General features: G+C 36.2%; 2 protein-coding genes across 2 annotated transcripts; one reads left to right on the plus strand and one right to left on the minus strand.

Annotated features, from left to right (window-relative positions):
* Nucleotides 1-3,498: 3,498 nt before the first annotated feature.
* On the plus strand, nucleotides 3,499-9,351 carry LOC107609094 (uncharacterized). Its single transcript, XM_088493196.1, has 12 exons — nucleotides 3,499-3,655; nucleotides 3,769-4,597; nucleotides 4,684-4,751; nucleotides 5,382-5,464; nucleotides 6,037-6,136; nucleotides 6,285-6,370; nucleotides 6,452-6,534; nucleotides 7,478-7,605; nucleotides 7,691-7,792; nucleotides 8,001-8,294; nucleotides 8,388-8,510; nucleotides 8,806-9,351. The coding sequence occupies exons 1-12, from the start codon at nucleotides 3,557-3,559 to the stop codon at nucleotides 9,187-9,189; spliced, it is 2,379 nt and encodes a 792-aa protein (XP_088349322.1). The 5' UTR covers nucleotides 3,499-3,556; the 3' UTR covers nucleotides 9,190-9,351.
* A 9,532-nt stretch (nucleotides 9,352-18,883) lies between these two features.
* On the minus strand, nucleotides 18,884-19,798 carry LOC107606910 (uncharacterized). The gene has a single exon (XM_016308913.2). It carries the CDS (start codon nucleotides 19,796-19,798, stop codon nucleotides 18,884-18,886), a length of 915 nt encoding a protein of 304 aa, XP_016164399.2.
* Between the last annotated feature and the right edge of the window lie 1,969 nt (nucleotides 19,799-21,767).

Here is a 21,767-nt window from a genome sequence, read left to right on the forward strand (position 1 = left end):
CATCTCTTCAAAACTCCCATCAATTTCTCTCACCTTATTATATTCATGTTATTAGAGCAACTTTGCACTTGCTCCACTTGGCCACCTTCACGTCACTTTCACCCGTTATTGTTTAACTCTTATCCGTTTCTCTCTTCTCATCTCATCTCTGACGGATAGAAATTTTTTTATTTTATTTACTTTTAATCCAATTTATTTTTTCTTAAAGATATCACAAATAAAAATAGACACATATCCAAAATTACTGACCTTCAATATTTTACTTGAGATATTCTATCTAAATTAATTGTTATCTATAACAATATATATATCTATAACAATATATTTTACTTGAGATTTTCTATTTAAATTAATTGTTATAAATTATAAATAATAATTTTTTTATTTAGATCTATGTTTTGATTATTACTATTATTTTTTTTTACTTTTAATAGCTATGATTTATACAAGAAATTACTTTATTTTTGGTAGAATTTAAAAGTATATTAATCTCATGCAAATAATATATTTACTTTTTAAACATTCGGATACTCTGTAATAACAGTAAAATTAATCCAAATCCAAGTAATAAATGGAACGGTAATAATATTAGTGAGTATAAATTATTATTTTTTTAAAGATTTAATTCATACTTAGTAAACTTTTAATTATTTTTAATATAACATGTTACATATATTATAATACAGTGTATTATAATTGATAATTGTTCACTTAAAAAATTTATACGATTAATTTAATATTTAAATATTTTTATTATAGTACTATTTTAATGTACTCTAAATTTTTATTATGTATTTATAATTTTGATGAAAATTGTTTTTAAAAGAAATATTAATCAATTTCTTAATTTTTTTTATCCAACTAATATTAAATTATTTATATTAAAAGATTTAGATAAATAAAAAATATTATTTATATATTAATAATCTATTTTTTAGATATTCAAATATTAGAATTGCTCCAAATAATATACCGAATGATGATAACATTAGTTAGTTGTGTATATATATTCCATTAGTTTATTAATTTTCTCTTTTGAATTATTTTTTATTATGGTAGTATTTTAATGTACTCTAATTTTTTATTGTGTATTTATAATTTTAAAAATAATCATTCTTAAAAGAAATATTAATTTATTTTTTTAATTTTTTTAGCTCTAACAATATTAAGTAATTTATATTAAAATATTTAGATAATTCTAAATTATTATTTATACTATAACAGAATAACAGTATACAAAAAAGATATGAAAGTTTAATGTTCAATTTTTTTAATATAATGATTATTTTGCATTAGTTACTACTTTCAACGTATAACATCCACTCATATCTTTTCTTCTAATATATTCAGTTTAGTTAACAAAATAACAATATATTCAATTTTGCAGTAGTTTACTTATCTAATCTATATTTTCAGTCATTCCTCTACTTTTTTAATTTATTCCCAATTTTTATAAAGCAGTACCATGTCTCTTTTTTTTTTTATATCAATTTAATGTAGGAAAAAATAATTTTTTTTGTCTTATTAATTTGATGCAGAAAAAAAAACATTTTCTTTTTATTTGATATGTGTTTTTATATTTTTTATACGTCTTTACCTATCAATGATTGAATGAAAGAGTCCCTTAAATATTTTGTTAACTTATTTTTTTTAAATTGCTTTGCAATAATTTTTTTTTATTTTCTAAAATATTGATTATGTAGAGTATTATGTTTGAAATTTGAATACATAAATATTTGCTTTGAAACTAAATTAAATTGTTAATTTTGTCTATCACAATATTATTTGTATTACATATTAGCTAAGTTATTTGACTGGTATATATACTGGGCGCAAAAAAGTTCACACCTATCAAGAATTCATTAAAAATATTAATATGTTAATTTCATAAACTATCTAAGCTATTAATGATGTAAAGTACTGAATTTGATATTTAATTATATAGAGTACTAGGTTTGACATTTATTAATTTTCTAAATTGATTACAAAAAAAAATAATTAATTTAATATTATTATTCGTTTGTCACATAATTAACATATAAAAGATAAAAAAAACCTACACCTACTAATGGTAGAATAAAAAATTCTCACGCATATTTTGTTAATTTTTTTTATTTGTAATCTATTTTATATTAGATAATATTATTTTTTATTATTTTTTACATGAAAAATTATTTTTTTTATTGTATAAAATATTTATTTAAAAATATTAGTAATTTTTTATTTAATTTATAGGTAAATAATAACATTTTATGTTATTTTATTTTATTTTATTTAATATCTAATAAATTGATATTCAGATTTTCTTTTATTCTTTTTATGGTTGAATTAAAATAGTCTCATTGTATGATTCACAACTTTAATTTCTATCATAATAATTATTTTTCTATTATTTTTTTTCATAATAATTATTTTTTATTCTAATAATAATTGTTTCATATAGAGAAGTGCATCGTCAATTAGAAATAGAAGTAAGAAAAATTAAAAAAAAAAAGTTAAAACAAATTAAAAGGTAAATTAATAGGGTAAAGAATTGAAGAAGAGGTTACCCATGATTTTTCTATAACTCTTATTAAAATATAGATAAAAATTAGATTTATATAACGTAACTGACGGATGTACAAAAAAAGTGTTCTATCATGAAACATAATATTAAAACTTTAAAGTGAGTCATGTTCTATAAACTATGTACAATTACTCTCACTGTAATAGTATTAAGGGATGCTATGTAAAACAAGATATCTAAATTCTACAAAGTTTAATTGAACTAATTGAATTCGTTCCTGTAATAAAGAATCAATTTAATTGAATAATCTTGAATCGTTTATGTAGTTATTTTTATAGTCAATAAATGTGACCGTTTTTCAAGACTAAAAAAATTATTGATAAGGAAATGTACGATGAATTACGAAAATTTTTTTCTAGATACATTATTTTTATATTCTCCTATTTTATTTATTAATTATTCTTATAGTTTGTTATTTAAAAATGAAAAAAAAAATAAACATTCTTATTTCTTTTGTTTTTTCACTACTTCCAGAAAAATGAAGACCTCTTTAGATTGAGAGCTATATTTTGGCCTATTACTTAAAAAGGTCCGATTTTCTAATTTGCATCCAAAATTACATCGTTTTGACGACAGAAAGAAAAAAAAAAGAATAAAGTATATTTTTTGTCTCTGAAGTTTGACAAAGGTTTCAAAAATATCCCTAAGTTTTATTTTGTTTCAATTTTATCCCAAAAATTTTCGATTTGCATCAAATATACCCTTGGTGGCTAATTTTTCAAAAAATTTAAGACCAATTCAACAATAATTTCACAAAAACAACCCTCAACACAAGCAAATCAAACATAATTTTCATGCATTATTGTTAGATTGATCTTAATTTTTTTGAAAATTTAGCTGTCCATAGTATATTTGATGCAAATCAAAAACTTTTGGAACAAAATTGAAACAAAATAAAATTTAGGAATATTTTTAAAACTTTTGCTAAACGAACAAAAATCACCAACCCATCAACACACGGTAACCCACCAGTCCCCATTCCCAGTTGCAATGCCTCAAACAGAGGCTGAGAAATCGCGGCGAGAACGGAGGAAAGAATCCCGTTTGGCAAAGAATGCATCCAAACACCAATCATGGCTTCTCCACCAGGTACCTTTCTATTCTCATTCTTTTTTCTTTTCTGAAACATAAATGAATATTTATGCCTTATTTCTCACTTGAACAATGTAACCTTTTTTTTCACGATTATTGTTTATGTATAGAAATCTCGAGCTATCAAAAGAAGTAAAGATGATTCGGATAGGAAAACTAAGACAAACTTGGAGCAACCAGTTAGTACTAGTTTTGAGGAAAAAGAGGGTTTAGGGTTTGATTCGGATTCTGAGAAACATGTGAGAGCTGAAGAGAGTGTTGTATCAGTGGCAATTTGTGGCTCTGATACTAAGAAAATGAAGAAGTTGAAGAAGGGTTCTAAGGGATGTTCCAGGAAGAAGAGTGGCAAAGAGTTTTTTGGGCTGGATGCTGATATAGCTGCGAAGAAGGATCTTGAGTTGGAAAGGAAGCTTTCCAAGAAGCTTAAGGTGAAGGAAGGGAAATTAAGGGGTTTGGATGATGGGTTGAACATATTGCTCGAAGGAATGTTGCCTGCTATGGATTTATTTGGAGAAGAGGATACTCATGGTGCTAGTGAATTGCCGAAGAAAAGGTTGAAGAAGAGCTTGTTGAGTAAGAAGCATAAGGAGGAAATATTGCCAAATGAAGGGATGGAAGTAGAGACAATAGATGGAGCGTTTGAGCTCATGAGAACTTCTGATCAAGATGGAGCATTAGGAGATGTTGCTGATTGTGGAACTGTGAGGAAGAAGCATAAGAAGAGAAAGTTGTTGAGACAAGAGCAAGAAGACAATGTGGTGGATGATGATTTGTGCATATCGAATACTGTAGAATCCATGGCAATGGAGGTGGCATCAGAGCATGTTTCTGCTGAAGTTCCAGCAAAGAAAGAAAAGGGAAAATATATTGCACCTCACTTGAGAGCTCGTGCTGGAAATGAATCTGAAGAGCATACTCAGATACGAAGACGTATACGAGGTATGGAGGACAGGCTTTAGTTTTGGCTTCACATGTCTAACTGTATACCATGTATTGATTTTCTTCTAAATTGAGCTCTTTTGTAGGACTTCTTAATAGGCTTTCTGAATCTAATGTTGAATCAATTACTGGAGAATTGTCAACAATCTTTCAGGTTCGCTGCACCATTAGTTGTATTGAAAATGAATGCTTAACTGTCTCTTTGTGGTGCGTTATCGAAAGAAACTTTGTTATGTCATTTTGAAATGGGAAAACAAAGAGTTGCAAAGAGAGGGAACTTGGGTAGACACTAGGAAATCTTACCAATTGTCTCTTTTAAAAAAAAAAAAAATATCTTACTGCATTTTTTAAAATGAAGATTCAATGATTAATCTCGAAGAGCAATACAATGTACTCGTTCTTTTCAAATTTGGAATATTTAAAGGTAAAGGGTCAAATGACCTTCTGCTAACTCTAGCATGAAGGTTGAAATTCTGGTAAAAAATTTTTCTTATAAGTAGAATATGTTGTTGCTGCTTCTGTTGGCTTTTTTTTTTAAAAAAAAGGTCTTGGTGATTTTCTCTATTTAAAGAATGGATGTCCACTGTCAAAGCATCTGAACTGCTTCTTTGTCCCTTGTGTATGCTTCAAATTACACCATATTGTACTAATGCACAGTGTAGTTGCTACCCAATCATTTAACTTGTTTATTTAGTTTTTGTTTGCTTGACAAGTTGTTTCTATGAAATCTAACCACATAAGAAGTTGTACTATTCTATAAAGTTTTGATGCAATTCTCTTCCAGTCTGTTGCACGTAGTGTAGCTTCACACATTATGATTGAGGAGGCTTTGGCATCATGCTCAGGTGGGCCACGGGGCAATGAACAGTTAAGCATTTGAGCCTTTCTATTTTAGTTACCTTCCCTGTTGAATTGCTATTTGGTGGATTTGTTGTTTCTGTATTTAAAATAATTTGATTGGGAAGCATTGTATTATCGATGAAAAATTTTCAAAATGATGATAATAGCCATTAAAATTAAGATCCTGAACCAAATTCAGTTTTAGCCTTAAATGAAGAGATAAATATTATTAAGCCATTAAAATTAATTGTACAGGGCTTCAGTCAATTACTCAAATTTAGTTATAGCCCTACTGCTAGAGTACCCAGCACAGAAGTGGGAAAAAGGCAGATAATTTTTTTTGTAGAGCTTAGAAGAAATATATGATTGAAAGGAAAAGGTTGTGCACAAATCGGTGTTGGTTTAGGACAAATTATTTTCATATTTTGAGTTTAGAATCATATATTTTTCTATTTTAAATATTATAATACTAGTTCATAATGTCGTGTTCAGTCCTTGAGTATGTCAGATCCCTCCTCTTTGATCTTACATTGAATACTGCACAATGTTGCTTTTAGTTTAACTGACATCCCTCTCCCCTTCTTCCTCTTTTGGTGAAGGTACGCTGCTGTTTTTGCTGCATTTGTTGCAGGGATGGCCTGTTTAGTTGGTGTTGACTTCAGTGCAAAGTTTATGGCATCCTTTGCCAAATGCTTTGAGGTAATGCTTGAAAAAGAAGTCCAACATGCTGATTATATATATATATATTGCCCTTTTTAGTTTTAGTTTCTTCATCAGATCACCCTTGTGCTCTCATTGTATTGTGCAGACTGACTGTAGTTTATAATCTTCACATATTTCATTCCAGGATGAGTACCTTAAAGAGGACAATCTCTCTCTGCGGAATCTTACACTTCTCTTATCCTATTTATGCATATTTGGGGTCTGTTCTAGGTGGGTATACTGCACCAAGCATTTTGAAGTATTAAGTGATTTTTAACTGTACCCTGACAGATATCTTCTTTAATGCTTTAGTGATTTAATATATGACTTTCTAGTCATGTTGAGCAAGCGATTGACCGAGATAGATGTCTCTATCATATTGGCAGTTCTACAGTGTAAGATTTTTATTTTTCCCTTGGGTATTTTTCTAGTTTGTAATGTTCCCTTCTGCAGTTTGTTTGTTGTTTGGTGGGGAGGTGGGACAATTTGACATTAAGGGACTGAATGCTATAAATTTTCAGATTTTAAAGTCAGTTTAAGCTTTTGCACTCTTCAGAAGCATTTTTTACGCATTTGGCCAACTTTTTATTGTACAAGCCATACATGCATCTTATGAAATATTCCATAGGTGTATTGAGCACTTGGAGTTTTCTTATCTAATTTCTCTCTCTTCAATATTAGTAGGATAGGTCTCATGTATTTGTTTTAATTTGTTTGTGGTGGTTGACTTGTTGTATCTTTGGTAAATTGCGCTCACACCCTTTAAGATTTATCAAAACTACTTGCACCATCCTTCTATTTGACCAGTATACATTCTCCTCCCTTATGTTATACCAACTGCACGTCTAAACAATACACTTAGATCCTCTGGTGTTAATGTAATTAACAGATCCTTATACATGTGTGTCACCTGTGTACTAATACGAAAAATACCCTTAAATAACAATGTTAAAAGAACAAGAGTCTTTATAATTATTATTCTATCTTTATGTGTTCTCTATGCATAATGAGATTGTGGGGGGTGTTAAAACTGACCTTTTTTCTCCTCGTTTTAATACTAATTCAGTGTAATGACATAATAGAGGAGAGGTGAGTGTATACTGGTCAAATAGATGGATGGTATGTGTAATTTTGATAACCTAATGCAGTTTACCATTGTCTCTTTATTCTCTTCGGTCTTTGGAGTTGGTCTTATATTTCCTTATTTTAATCCTTTTATCTCCTTTGCTTATGTGAATTTATAATTGTTACTAATGTACTTCTCTAGATATTTTTATAAGAAATTCCCAATGGATGAACCATATCTGACTTTGATCTTTATTCCATTTGTCTTAATAGGTTGTGGAATGAAAATTAGGGCTGATGATCCAATTTCCATGAAAAATTTTATCGTTAGTGTTCAGAAGACGACAAATGACCTGAAGGCTTCCTCCAGAGATAATCATGAAAAGAGAAATAGTAAAAGAGTGAGCATGCTATATTTTATTATCAGAGAAGTTCTCTGGTTTTTCTGCACATAGTTCAGCACTGATTACTTGGTAACACTTGTAGATGGAGTTCATGCTTGAAACCATATGTGACATCAAGAACAACAAGAAAAGACAAAAGGAGGACCCTGCACACCACACTCGGATTAAGAAGTGGTTGCAGAAGGTTGCATTCTTATGTGGCATTGTTTATTATTCAATCACCTTTCTCTGTAGATATTAATTACTTTTTTTGGCCCCCCCGGGGGGGGGGGGGGGGACGAATTTATTTTAAGACTTTTATTTTTAAAAGATGTGAAGAAAAGAAATGTGTTCCTAGTGACTATTCTTTTGTTCATTCCCAGTGACTTCTGTTTCATTTGTGTTATTTCCAGTTAAGAGTGGATGACATTTTACTTAGAGGTCTTAAATGGAGCAAGTTACTTGATCCTGATAAGAAGGGTCAGTGGTGGTTACCTGGGGATTTGGCTTCTGCAACAGATAATGTTGAAGAAGTTGCTAACAGAATCGACAAAGATGTTCTTGAAACACAACGCATGCTTCAGCTTGCCGCTGCACAAAAGATGAACACAGATGCCAGAAGAGCAATCTTCTGTATAATAATGAGTGGTGAGGACTATATTGATGCATTTGAGAAGCTTCTTCGATTGGAATTACCTGGGAAGCAGGTCAGCCTTTTTTTTTTAAGTTTACTGAACTTTTTGTGTTCTTTCAATTATGAGACCCTCCATGTTGACATATCTATTTTCTTAATGCTACAGGACAGAGATATAATGCGGGTTCTTCTCGAGTGTTGCTTGCAAGAGAAAGTTTTTAACAAGTATTATACGGTGCTGGCGACGAAATTGTGCGAGCATGACAAAAATCACAAGTTTACTCTGCAGGTAATGTTCCTCTCCTTGTTATAAAACTGGTATGAATGCTAATTTGAAACAGAACTATATATTGCTATTGTGTATGGAAAATATGACAAGAGGTAGGTGATTATGAGAAACTATTGGACTGTGTTCAATAGTTGCACCAATGTGGGTGCTTGCACAGGTGTGACAAAATAGTGCTGAGGAATTCTCAAATGCTTTGGATGTCGAATGTGAATTGCATTATTTTGCTTGATTTATGTTATCATAACAGCACTTGATATTGATTTATGACTCATTTTTACCCCTACCGTTTTTGCAGTTTTGCATTTGGGACCACTTTAAGGAACTTGATTCAATGCAGCTTATGAGGTCAATGCACCTTGCCAAATTTGTGGCTGAAATGGTTTCCTCTTTCACCCTCTCCCTTGCAGTGTTGAAGACTGTGGAGCTCAGTGATCTCAACCTGTTATCCCCAAGAAGAGTTATGCATTTCCGCATGCTGTTTGAGGCCATCTTCGAGTACCCTGATAGCACCGTCTGGAATGTATTCACACGTGTGGCCGTGGCCCCTGAACTCGAGGGTCTTCGACAAGGCATTGAATTCTTCGGTAAAGAGTACATTGTCAAATCCAACAAAGATCTAAATCAGAAGTTTAAGTTGGTAAAAAGAGCCCTTAATAATGTAGAAGGAGTTTTGATGTGAATGAAGTGTTGAATTATATTCCCAATTTTGTTGTCAGTTATGCTAATTTTATTTAAATAATTCTTACATATCCTTCTGAATCGACATGTTCTGGTCTACCCGGGACCGGAGGTAAAACTAAATAAGAAAATTTTGTTTATTAAACAAGCATTACTATTAAAATCCTATTACTGAGCATGAAAATTTTCTATGCTGATGAGTTGCATGTGAAACAATGTTTATGTAACTAAGAAATGAGGTTCCATTTGTGGCGCACCTTCCAAAATAGGTGTGCTTACACAGGGCACTCCATAACGTCTACTGGCCAGGTTTAAGAGTGCTTTTGTTTTTGGATAACTGATTTTGAAATAAAGTGACTTGTGTTTAGTAATTGTTTAAAAGATTAACACAACAAATCAATTGTGAACAGAAATGCAAAATCTCATTCTTGGTGAAACCAATTTGACAATCTAGTATGGAATTTTGGTTAACCAAACAAAACTAAACACCATCTGAAAAGCACATAAGTTTATTTTTTCAGTATTATTAATTTAATCTTGTTACGTGTACATTTTTATAATTGATACTAATTTGATACTTGTATAAAAATATGCAGGATAAATATTTTTCGAACTTCTCTTCAAATCAAATTATAAACAAATTTCAAAATTAAAAATAAAAAACCTCAACTAAACCTCCTATAAAAAAAAATCAATATTTCTTTTGAAAAAAAAAAAAAAAAGCTTATCTCGCTTGATAAGTCACTTCTTTTTGTATGGTTCGTCCAGCCCAGTTTGTCCTTGATCAACTTTGGATGGATGAAATATACATCGGCCAACGAAAAACATGGGGGTACCATGTAGAAGATAATCTGACATTGAAGTCAGTTTTTGTAAGATAATATCAATGATTCTAATATTTTTACTCAACATACCTCTTTGTTCTACTCAAAGGTTTTTTTATTAGCAATTCATACCTTCAAAACTGTTGTTTAGGATGATCAGTTACAGGTCAAATAATAAACAGCTATAAAGAGGGGATTAATTTCATAAAGAATTAAAGATTGATATAAAAACACTCATTTTAAATAAGGAAGGTTTTAGTTGGTGCATTGGGGATTTGGAACAGAACTTTTGGTTTTCTAAATGGAGAAGAGAGGGGCGACTATGTCAGGAGATGGATTATGTTCACATTTCTGATTCGGATCTCAGGATCTTGGACCTTTGGTCATCTGGACAGTGGAACCTTGAGAATATCTATTCTCATCTGAATCAGTCTCTGCAGAGCAACATTAACTCTTACAACCCAGATGTTCAAACTGGTTCAGAGGTCGGTTGGTGTTGGACTGGTGCGGCCTCAAAGATTTATGATGCTCATAGTGGTTATTTGTGGCTCAGTAAGAAGATGTTTAGTTGGGAGGATAGGGGTAATTGGCTTTGGCTTTGGCGTCAACATGTTCCAGAAAAGCACAAAATTTTGGCCTGGCTATGTCTTCGGGAGGCTCTTCCTACTGCTGCATTTCGTTTTAGGAGGGGCATTTCGCACACGGATAGCTGTCCACGATGTTTCTCAGGTCAGGAATCGGTTTTACATTGTATTCGGGATTGTCCAAAAGCCCAACTTGTTTGGCAAGCTTTAGGGATCTCCGATCAACCAGTGGATTTGATGAGTTGGTTCTTATATAATAGCAAACAGCGCCCTTTTAGATTCTTTTCTGGTCTCTGGTGGATTTGGTGTTCGAGAAATAACGAGATCTTTCATCCTCACGAGCATTGGACCACAGACAAGGTGATTGGTATGGCTTTGTCCTTAGAAAAGGAGCTCCGAAATATTTTTGAGTTGCAACGACTATCTATCCCCTCAACCATTAGTGGCTCTTGGATTCCCCCCTCAGTGGGTACCTTTAAGATTAATTGTGATGCTAGCTATCCTGGCAGTGGTGCTCGAGTTAGTTTTGCTTGTGTTAGCAGAGATTGGAAGGGAAGGTGGCAACGAGGCTGTCTGGGAACAATTGAGAGTCGTAGCATTTTGCAAGGAGAGTTGTTTGCTATTTGGAGAGGCTTTCTTTTAGCATGGGACTCGGGACAAAGAGACATTATATGTGAGACAGACTGTGTGGAGACATTTACTATTGTCAATAATTTACAATATTGCTCTGGGTTTATTAATCCTTTGGTGTTAAAAATCCGAGATATCATGTCTTGAAAATGGCGTGCTGATCTTCGGTTGATCTTGAGAGATGCAAATATAGTAGCAGACATCGTGGCAAAGACTGCAATGAGGACTATTTCTCCCCAAGTGGAGCTTCCATTGCCTTAGAAGGAGTTTGAGAGTAGTATTCAGCGGGACTGCCTTTCTTAAGCAGTTTCTTGTTTTTTTTTCTTTCTTAGTTTTTGTTTATTTTCTTTTAAGTCACAAAAAAAATAATGAAATTCGAGATATAGTTCGGTTTCGACCGAGTTATAATGGACGGACTAAAAATTAATTAAAACTTTTAGATTTGACCACTTTAGTAATTAATAAATCCGACATAAAATAATTACAATTCATAAAATCTGAAGAAAAATATAATACCAAAGCAAAGTGTGAATGATGTAGCAACTAGCAAGTAGCAACATATACGATTATATACAATAAGACATTAACTTTCTTTATGTAGCAAAACCTTTTCAGTTTAATTTTTAATCTAAAAAATTTGATGACACAAAGCCACGAAAAACAAAATCTCACATGCATATATGATCAAATTCATATACCACTACGTCATATATATTTCGGAAAAGCAAAATCACTAATTCTTTTATCATTATTCATTATCATGTAGTGTATATATATGCAATAATGTATTCACACATACTATCTTGCTTCCACGGTGTTCCGTTCGAGTCTAGCCGAGGTATATCTCTCCCAACGAGGCTGCTTATCTATTGGTGGAGCTATACATCGTTTGGAAGGTAGTCTTCAGGAATAACCTCGGCACGATGAAACACGGCGGCGGGAGCATTTGCAAAAAGCACTCCGACGCTCAAGTAAGTATGTAAATTATAAGAGATGAAAGTAATGAATTAGAGTGAGTTTTGTGACCTGTTTTACTGAGCTGTCTTCGTTTGTTTATATAGATGAGTGATGTGTGATATTTTGGTTTGTTCTGAGATTTTGTGCTGTTGTTGATAACGGAAGAGACGTTGACAACGTTTATCTGAATTGGTTTGGTTTATCCGTGCTTTTAGTGCCTCCAAATTATATGGTTGGTTATGATCTCCAGGTGGTGTAGCCGAACTTCGTGGTACATGTCATAGCCCCAAGCTTGTCTGTTATCTTTTAAAAGATGGCAGGCAAGCTTTTATTCGTGCGTTCTTTTCGCGTGTTATATTTGTGATTTTTTGTTCATTATTGTGGACTTAGGCCTTTTATGGATTGTGGTGCGTTGAAGACTTGTTGACTGTGTTTGAATAATTTTTTGAAGTGTAAGGGACCGCCTTCTTGGTGATTCGTGTCGTAATTAATGCCTCCTCTTGCCGTTTTGATTTTCGATGTTGCTGAGAGGTTATTACTTACATTACCCACGACACTTAGTGGGCTTGCAATAATATCTGGTTTGTTTTGGAACTGTCGTTCAGTTTTCCTTTGTATTCTTCTTCCAAGTATGACTTCCAAAGGTTAGCTCTCTTCCCTTATCTTTTGTTCTCCGTTTTTTGTATTTTGTAAATGGCGAGGGAGAAAGAAAAAGTAAAATTTGTCGAAGAGAAAAAGGATAACCCGTACCATTGGGTGCATGACGACGTGAGGACCCGTTCCTTTTCGTACGTTGATATTGATTCGGTTCGTGAGCTTCAGGGCTTGAAGGTAGTGAAGGAGGGTTCGGGAGCGAAAGTTGAGTTCCTTTGGTGTTCTGGCGAGGATAGGGTTTACGAAAGGAGGGGGGATTGGCAGTATTTTTATTTTTACACTCATTGCCTTACTGAACTTCGTGTTACCTTTCCCTTTTCTCCGTTTGAATGTGATATTCTGACCCAGTTGAATTGCGCTCCCTCACAGTTACACCCTAACTCTTGGGCCTTCCTGCGTGCGTTTCAATGCTTGATGGATTTCCTGTCTGTTCCTTGTTCTCTTCTCATTTTCTTTTCTCTTTTTCAGTCGAAAGGGGTTCGGAAAGGGTTGTGGGTTTGTTTAAGCAGTTTCCTTGGCCGTTCTCTGTTTTTGTTGTATAAATCCTCCTTTAAAAATTTTAAGCAAATGTATGTGAAAGTGCGCTCGGTGGAGTCAGAGTACCCCTTCTATTTGGATGATGAGCTTGTGGAGAAATTTCCTTTATATTGGTGTTTGGAGCCGCTTCAGATTCTTGAAGCTAACGAACGTAGCGAGGAGGAATAATTGTTGTTGGATTTTCTGATAGAGAGCTTTGCTGGTGGGGAATGTTTGTCGATTAGTGACATGCTTGGTTTTCATGATTCTGGTGATAGTGTGGGTCTGAAGAATTATATAGGTATTATTTGGCTGTTTTATTTTTGCTATTCGTTTGTCTTCTTTATCTGATTTTTCGTTCTGTGTAGGTGGGCGTGTTCCTCTTCTTGACCCTTCTCGGTTTCAATCCTTTTTAAAGAAGAAAAAGGAGTAGAGTGTCGGTGGCTCTGGGACCTTTAAGGAAGGCGGTGGGGAGGCTGCGCAGTCCGCTGCTCAGCCTGCATCATCATTTAAGAGAAAAAGAGATGAGACAGATCAATCTCTGGAGGTTATTTTTGAGGGTGATAAGGATGTGGCGGGTAGTGGCAGGTCTGTGTTTGATCGTCAGAAGAGGCTTCATGGCTTCATTCCTGGTACAAGTCCTCACTCCCTATGGAGCGATCAATTCCCTATCGCCGAGCTCTCAGATAGGGTTTCTCAGTATCCAGGTGACATGCTGATGACTCGTTGTATTGGTATGAAGAGCTTGGAAAAATTTGTTCAGGTCGCTTTTATCTTCTTCTGGGCTTTTTTATTTTTTCTTTGTGCTTCTTTTGTCCTTATGTGGTGTGATTTTTGCAGATTGTTGCTTCTCGGCTGATGTGTGTTGGCCGTACGACCGAGCTTATAGGTGCTGAGTAGCAGGAGGCTATGAATAAGGTTTCTGAGCTAGAGAAGTCTTACAAGGCGAAGATTGCTGAGCTGGAGAAATCATCAAAGAAAAAAGATGATGCAGTGGTTAGTGCTGTAACTAGGGCAAAGGAATCTGAAGAGGAGGTGGCTCGCTTGAGGGATCAAGTTCGGTTGCTGCAAGCTGATATTTAGGAGAGTGACGTCTCAAAAGGGAAGTTAACTGCGAGGGTTCATGAGCTAGAGGAGGTGGGAATGGAGATGTTCTCCTCTGGTTTTGATCGTGCTGTTAGTCAGATCTCCTTCTTGGCTCCTGATTTTGATTGCGATCGTCTGGATGTGACTAAGATCGTGATTGATGGAAAAATGATTGTAGATGGCACTGTGGAGGAGCATGATGAGAATGCTCCTTCTTGATTTGTTTTTTGTTTGTTTTGGATATGCCAATGTATTGATAACTCTTTTCTTTTTGTTTGACTTTTTAGTTTTGTTGACCAAGCTTTGGTCAATTTGACTGCCCTTTTGTTCGTTTTGTTGTTACTTCAAACTCGGATAGTGTTTGTTTTGGCCGAGGTTAGGCCAAGTTTGACGATATCCCTTGTTATTTTGGCAGCGTATGCTTTATTGTTTTTGTTTGTTAGAATTTGGATTGTTTGAAAGAATCAATCACGTTTATTTGAATATATTGGGCGTCCGGCCTCGTTAAAACCCTCCTTAGGCAAAACCCTCTTTGTTTGGGAAAAAAGTTCTAAGGGGGAAAAGAATACCTTCATCCGCTGATTGTACAAGTTATAATCTATACATTTTTAGTGAAGAAACATTCCAATTCCCTGATACCGGGTTGCCTTGTAGTGTTTGGAGTTGATAGGCCCCCATTCTGAGTACTTTCGTTATCCGGAATGGTCCTTCCCAGTTTGCGGCGAGCTTGCCATGCGAAGGAGGTCGTCTCGCCTCTTCTGTTCGTCTGAGGACTAGATCGTCCTTACTGAATGTTCTCGGAACGACCTTTTTATTGTGTTTTCTCTCCGCCAGTTGTTTCTTGGCTCTTTGTTTAATTTCCGCGATGTCTCTGTCCTCTTCCACGAGGTCAAGCTCGGCGTTCCTCATGTTTGTGTTATGTTGTTCATCATATAGCTCGGCTCTCAACGTGGGCACTCCGACCTCCACAGGAATTAGTGCTTCTGACCCATATACTAGTTTGAAGGGTGTTTCGCCCGTGGTGGTCTGTATTGTGTTATAACTCCATAATATTTCTGGGATTAGTTCTGCCCATTCTCCTTTTGCATTATCGAGCTTTTTCTTTATTGCCTGCAATATAACTCGGTTAGCAGCTTCGGCCTGCCCATTGGTTTGTGGGTGTTCGACCGAGCTAAAATGATGCTGTATATTAAAATTTTTTAGAAATGAGCCGAGCTTATTGTCTGTAAATTGTCTACCATTGTCTGATATTATTTCCTTTGGTATTCCAAATCGGCATATGATATTTTTTCATATAAAAGATCGTACCTTTTCGACTGTTATTTTTGCTAGCGGCTGTACTTCTATCCATTTTGAAAAATAATCTATTGATACCAAGAGAAATTTTACCTGGCCTGGCGCTATTGGAAATGGGCCGAGAATGTCGAGTCCCCATCTATGAAAGGGCCAACTTACCTCCATGCTGTGTAATACTTCGTGGGGTTTTGTAGAGATGGCGGCGTGCTTCTGACATTTGTCACATGTCTTGACTTTTGTTATGCAATCCCTTTTTATGGTCGGCTAGTAGTTTCCTGTTCGGATGATCTTTGCGGCGAGAGCTCGTCCTCCAATGTGGTTTCCACACACGCCTTCATGAACCTCATCCATTACCTCTTTTGCTTCGTCTTTGTCTAGGCACTTTAGCAATAGTTGTGAGAAGCCGCGCCTGTATAGTTCTCCCACTATGTTTGTGTAGAGACTTGCTTTTCGTTTGAAGTGTTGTCGGTTAAGTTCGTCTCTAGGTATGATACCTGCATTGATGTATTCAAGGAAAGGTGTTCTCTAGTCGTGGAGGTGATTAATGCTTGTTATAGACAATATTTCAATGCTAGGCTTTTTAAGTGTAAGTTGTGATAATGCCGATGTTTGTGTGTCTGTTCTAGTGGCGACAAGTTTAGATAGTATGTTCGCTCTAATATTCTTTTCTCTATGCACATGTAATATTATGAACAAATTAAATTTTGAAATGAGATCATTTGCTTTAAGCCAATACCTCTCAAGCAAGGGATCTTTTACCTGGAATTCTCCTCGGATTTGTTGAACCACCAAGAGGGAATCACAATATGCTGTCAGGCTATGTACTTGGAGATTGAGGGCGAGCTTGAGCCCTACTATGAGCGCCTCGTACTCGGCCTGATTGTTACTTGCCGAGAAGTGGAACTGGAGGGATTGCTCGGCTATCACCTTGTCTCCCTCTTTCATTACTATCCCAGCTCCGCTTCCCCCTCGGCTTGATGCCCCATCGACATGTAATTCCCATGCCTTGCTGTGGTGGTGCTCGTCAGGTGTTAGCTCGGAGATGAAATTTGCTAGGATTTATGCCTTCAGGGCCGGCCTTGACTGGAACTGGATATCGAACTCGGAGAGCTCGACAGACCATTTGGTTAGTCGTCCGGCTAGTTCTGGCTTTGTTAGTATCTGCCTTAATGGTTGGTTTGTTCTTACAATTATCATGTGGCTTTGGAAATAATGCCTGAGTCTTCTTGCTGTTACCACTAGCGCCAAGGCCAGCTGTTCTATTCTCAGATATCTTTGTTCTGTTTGTTGCATGACTCTGCTGACAAAGTATACTGGCCGTTGTATTTTTCCTGTCTCAATGACAAGAGCCGAGCTTATAGAGTAATTAGAAGCGGATAAATATAAGTATAAATGTTTACGGGCTTCTGGTCTTTGTAGCACTGGTGGTGATGATAAGATGGCTTTGAGTTCGGTGAATGCTGTCTCGCACTCTTGTGTCCACTCGAACTTTTTATTCTTTGATATTGTCTGGAAGAAGTGATATGATCGGCTTGATGCTTCTGGTAAGAATCGTGACAAAGCCGCTACTCTCCCTGCTAACTGTTGCACCTCCTTTATTGTTCTAGGGCTCGCCATGTTGAGTACTGCATCACATTTTTCAGGATTTGCTTTGATTCCTCGTGAGGTTAGCATGAATCCGAGGAATTTGCCTCCTTGCACCCCAAAGGCGCATTTCTCTGGGTTTAGTCTCATGTTGTATGCTCGGATCTACTTGAATATTTCTCTGAGGTCGTCACAGTGGGATCTTCCCGGGGTGGTTTTGGCGACCATATCATCAACGTAGATTTCTATGTTCCGACCTATTTGGTCGCGAAAGACCTTGTCCATTAAGTGCTGGTATGTTGCCCCTGCATTCTTTAAACCAAATGGCATTACTTTGTAACAAAAATTTCCATGTTCAGTTATAAAGGCTATTTTGCTTTGGTCTTCTGGGTGCATGAGAATCTGGTTGTATCCAAAGTATGCATCCATGAAGCTTAAGCTTTCGAATCCCGATGCATTGTCCACAAGCTTGTCAATGCTTGGCAAAGAGTATGTATCTTTAGGGCATGCTTTGTTCAGATCTGTAAAGTCGACGCACATGCGCCATTTACCTGAGTTTTTTCTTACCATTACCACGTTGGATAACCATGTGGTGAATCAAATTTCCTTGATGAAGTTTGCGCTGAGAAGCTTTCTAGTTTCTTCTAAGGTTGCCTTTGATTTTTCTGCTCCGAGGTTCCTCTTCTTTTGAGCTATAGGTCGGACTGTTCTGTCAGTGGCGAGTTTGTGGCAGATGATGTTTGGGTCTATTCTTGGCATATCTGCCGGAGTCCAGGCGAAAAGATCGGCGTTTGCTCGCAATACCTTTATAAGTTCTGATATTTCTTGTCCTTGTAGCGCTTGGCCGACGTATGTGACCTGCTCCGGTTTTGATGACCTTCTGGAGCTCGTCCGCTGGCTGAGGTCTTTCTTGGGTGTCTTCTCTGGGGTCAACCTCCACTAGGGATAATACCTCGTTTGTGCTGTGAATTGCTTTGACCTCTTGTTGAAACTCCTGTCTTGCAGCCGACCTTTTCAGACTTGCGTTATAGCATTGCCGAGCTTGTTGGTGGTCTGAGTGGAGTGTAGCTATCCTGCCGTCCTGTGCCTGAAATTTAACACATAGATGAAAAGTGGATACTACTACCCTGAACATGTTTAGAGCAGGTCTTCCGAGAATAATATTGTAAGGGCTTGGGCAGTCAACTATTAGATATTGTATATCAATGGTTCGCGGCAATGAGTCCTCTCCCATCATCGTTTTTAACCATATGTAACCCTTAATCGGGATCCTTTCTCCAGAGAATCCTACCAGTTCTCCATATGAGGGTTGCATGATTTTTTCAGATAATTTCATTTTTAGGAAAGTAGAGTAAAAAAGAACATATGCACTGCTACCTGGGTCCAAAAGGACTTTTCTTACCAGTAACTCGCCTGTTTGGATAGAAATTACCACCGGATCATGCAAGTTTGGTGCTGCCGAGCATATATCTGCCTGACTGAAAGTGATGTTGAGGTCGGGCACACCTTCGTTGTTTTATGGTGCTGTTTCTTCGATTTCCAGCATTGCGCGGTAGCTTTGTTTTCACGCCGAAGTTGTTTCACCTCCCCTGGCGAATCCTCCAGATATACAGTTTATGATACTTTTTGGTGGAGTGTTGTTTGACCATTTGTTGTCCTCCTTGTGCCCTGGAGCTTGATGGCGTTCTTCTCGGTCCTTGTTACCTTCTTTATGCTTTCTTCCTTCGATGTATTTGTCTAGGAGGCCTTGCCGAGCCAGTCTTTCTAGCAGATCTTTAGCTATCACGCACTCGTTAGTTGTACGTCCATACTTCTGATGGAAAGCGCATTGTTTGCTTTTGTCGACAAATCGCTGGTCTTGGTAGTTTCCTGCCCTTGCTGGTGGTTTTATGATTTTAGCGTTGAGGATTTCTTTAATTATCTTCTCCCTATTTGTGTTGAATTTGGTGTAGTTGTCGAATTTTGGGGTCAGTCTGAAGGGCTTTCTGGAGTCTTTGATATTTACCGACCTTGTGGTCTTGTCATCCTCTCTCCTCGGTTGTCTTTTTTCCATTTTTTCGGCTTCGCGGAGTTCTTCAATCTCCATCTGTCCTGCCATTCTTTCTCGAAATTCTTCCAATGTCTTCGGCTTAGTTACTGCGATTGTCTCTCTGAATTTTCCGGGTCGGAGTCCGGCCTTTAGGGCATGCAGGTGTACGGTGGGGTCAAGATCGGGTATTTCCATTGTTGCTTCTGCAAATCTGGTCAGATAGTCTTTCAAGCTTTCTTGGGGACCTTGGCGGATGGTGCCGAGGTAATCTGATCCGTGTACGTATATCCGTGCTGCAGCGAAGTAGTCTATAAAGGACTTTACCAGTTCTTCAAAGGAAGAGATCGAACCTACAGGTAATTTTGAAAACCAAAGTAGCGCATCGCCGTCGAGGTAGGTAGGGAAAGCTCTACAAAGAACAGGTTCATTGTTAGGGCCATTGAAAAACATCATAGATTGAAATTTCTTAATAGGAGCCTGGGGTCACCAATCCCCTTATATGGCTCAAGCGAAGAAGGTAGCGTGAAATTCTTTGGCATCTGATAGTTGGTGATTTCCTCTGAGAAAGGGTTGTCTAAGGTGAGCTTCTCCTTCGGTGGGTTGACACTTAGTAGTTCTGTACTGCCTTTGGTTGGCCCATTTTCATCATGCTTACTGGCGCTGTTCTGGGTGGACAACTCAGCAAGTTATTTGAATTCTGCTTGTAGTTCGGCCATCTGGGCCAAAAGTTCGGCCTGAGTGAGCTGGTGAACTCCGTTGTCGGCCATGTTAAAAGGTTGGAGAAACCTGTGTAAAAGAGAAAAAATAAAGTGCAATATATAAGAAATAGTGGGGTCAGATTAACTGCTTCGGGCCCCACGGTGGGCGCCAAATGTTCCATTCGAGTCTAGGTATATCTCTCCCAATGAGGCTGCTTATCTATTGGTGGAGCTATACGTCGTCTGGAAGGTAGTCTTCAGGAATAACCTCGGCACGATGAAACACGGCGGTGGGAGCACCTGCAAAAAGCACTCCGACGCTCAAGTAAGTATGTGAATTATAAGAGATGAAAATAATGAATTAGAGTGAGTTTTGTGACCTGTTTTACTGAGCTGTCTTCGTTTGTTTATATAGATGAGTGATGTGTGATATTTTGGTTTGTTCCGAAATTTTGTGCTGTTGTTGATAACGGAAGAGACGTTGACAACGTTTATCTGAATTGGTTTGGTTTATCCATGCTTTTAGTGCCTCCGAATTATATGGTTGGTTATGATCTCCAAGTGGTGTAGCCGAACTTCATGGTACACGTCACACGGTATGGTCATGCTTAGTTAATTTTGCATTTGAACTATTATTATCGTTATATATATAATTATCATTCATGGAAAATCATAATTATCATAACCTACCCTCTGATACCACATAAATTTAATATAATTTTTTGTGTATGTTATAAAACTGCTGCTCATGTTCATGTTACAAGAATCTTGAAATTCGTGTCTTTTACAAATAAAAATGGGCAGAGAGTTATTAACCTTAGTTCATAAGTGTAAAAATGGGCCCAACACTAATATGGAAGAATTCATTGTCTATTTATGTTTTCTTTTATTCTTTTTTCAACTCTTAGTGGTGAATAGAGAAAAAAGAACTTCATGGCAAAAAGTGAGAAGACTGAATTTTTTCATTAGAAACTAACTTTCATCAAGTTGATTACTTGTATAATAATGAACTTATTTCTGTTCCCAACGGTGCCCTTCGTTGGGAGGTTAGTTACTAGTCTTTACTCATGGTGGCTATTAATGTACACATCTACAATTTCCAAATCCTGTAATATTCATTTCAGACAAAAAGTGGTTATACCAACTAAAAACTTTCTTTTGCTCCAATAATTGTTAGGAGCGATTGCATGTGCAGAGTTTATCACGGTTGCCTGATTTTTTGCAATGTGCTATTGTATCATTAGGATTGAAGACTCGGACATTATACTCTCCGAGCACACCGACAAATCAAATACTCGTACGATCAATAGATTTAGATGCTCTTGGTTATATGTTTAGTGGGAACCTCTATAAGTCTTATGACACGTTCGAGGAAGCTTCTATGGCATGGGAACAATTTCTCGGTGCTGGACGATTACATCATCAGAATTAACTCATCGACAATGGTATTCTACTGCATCAAAATCAACCACCAACCATTTAGCGGACCCCACCGCTGCTTGTTGACCAAATACTCCCCTTGGATGAAGACATACAGGGTGATCATCTGAATGAACATGCAGACAACCACCCAATTCTCTGTCAAACCAACCAACCTAACCAAATACAGCAGCAACAAATTTTCTACCCGTGTATTCTAATTTTCTTCATTACTATTTTGGTCCTTTACTTAGCTTATGAAGTAGGCTCTTAAGCTTAAACCACCTACCACAATGTCTTAC

The sequence above is a fragment of the Arachis ipaensis genome, chromosome B7 (assembly GCF_059453495.1).
Source record: "Arachis ipaensis isolate K30076 ecotype BB chromosome B7, ASM5945349v1, whole genome shotgun sequence".
Classification (NCBI taxonomy): domain Eukaryota; kingdom Viridiplantae; phylum Streptophyta; class Magnoliopsida; order Fabales; family Fabaceae; genus Arachis; species Arachis ipaensis.

Excerpts from the sequence above, each read along its gene's own strand:
- LOC107606910 (XM_016308913.2), bottom strand. The coding sequence starts at position 19,798 with ATGTTTTTCAATGGCCCTAACAATGAACCTGTTCTTTGTAGAGCTTTC.
- LOC107609094 (XM_088493196.1), top strand. The coding sequence starts at position 3,557 with ATGCCTCAAACAGAGGCTGAGAAATCGCGGCGAGAACGGAGGAAAGAA. Across the intron at positions 6,535-7,477 it reads CATATTGGCAGTTCTACAGT|GTTGTGGAATGAAAATTAGG; the intron begins GTAAGATTTTTA and ends TTGTCTTAATAG. Across the intron at positions 8,295-8,387 it reads TGGAATTACCTGGGAAGCAG|GACAGAGATATAATGCGGGT; the intron begins GTCAGCCTTTTT and ends TTAATGCTACAG.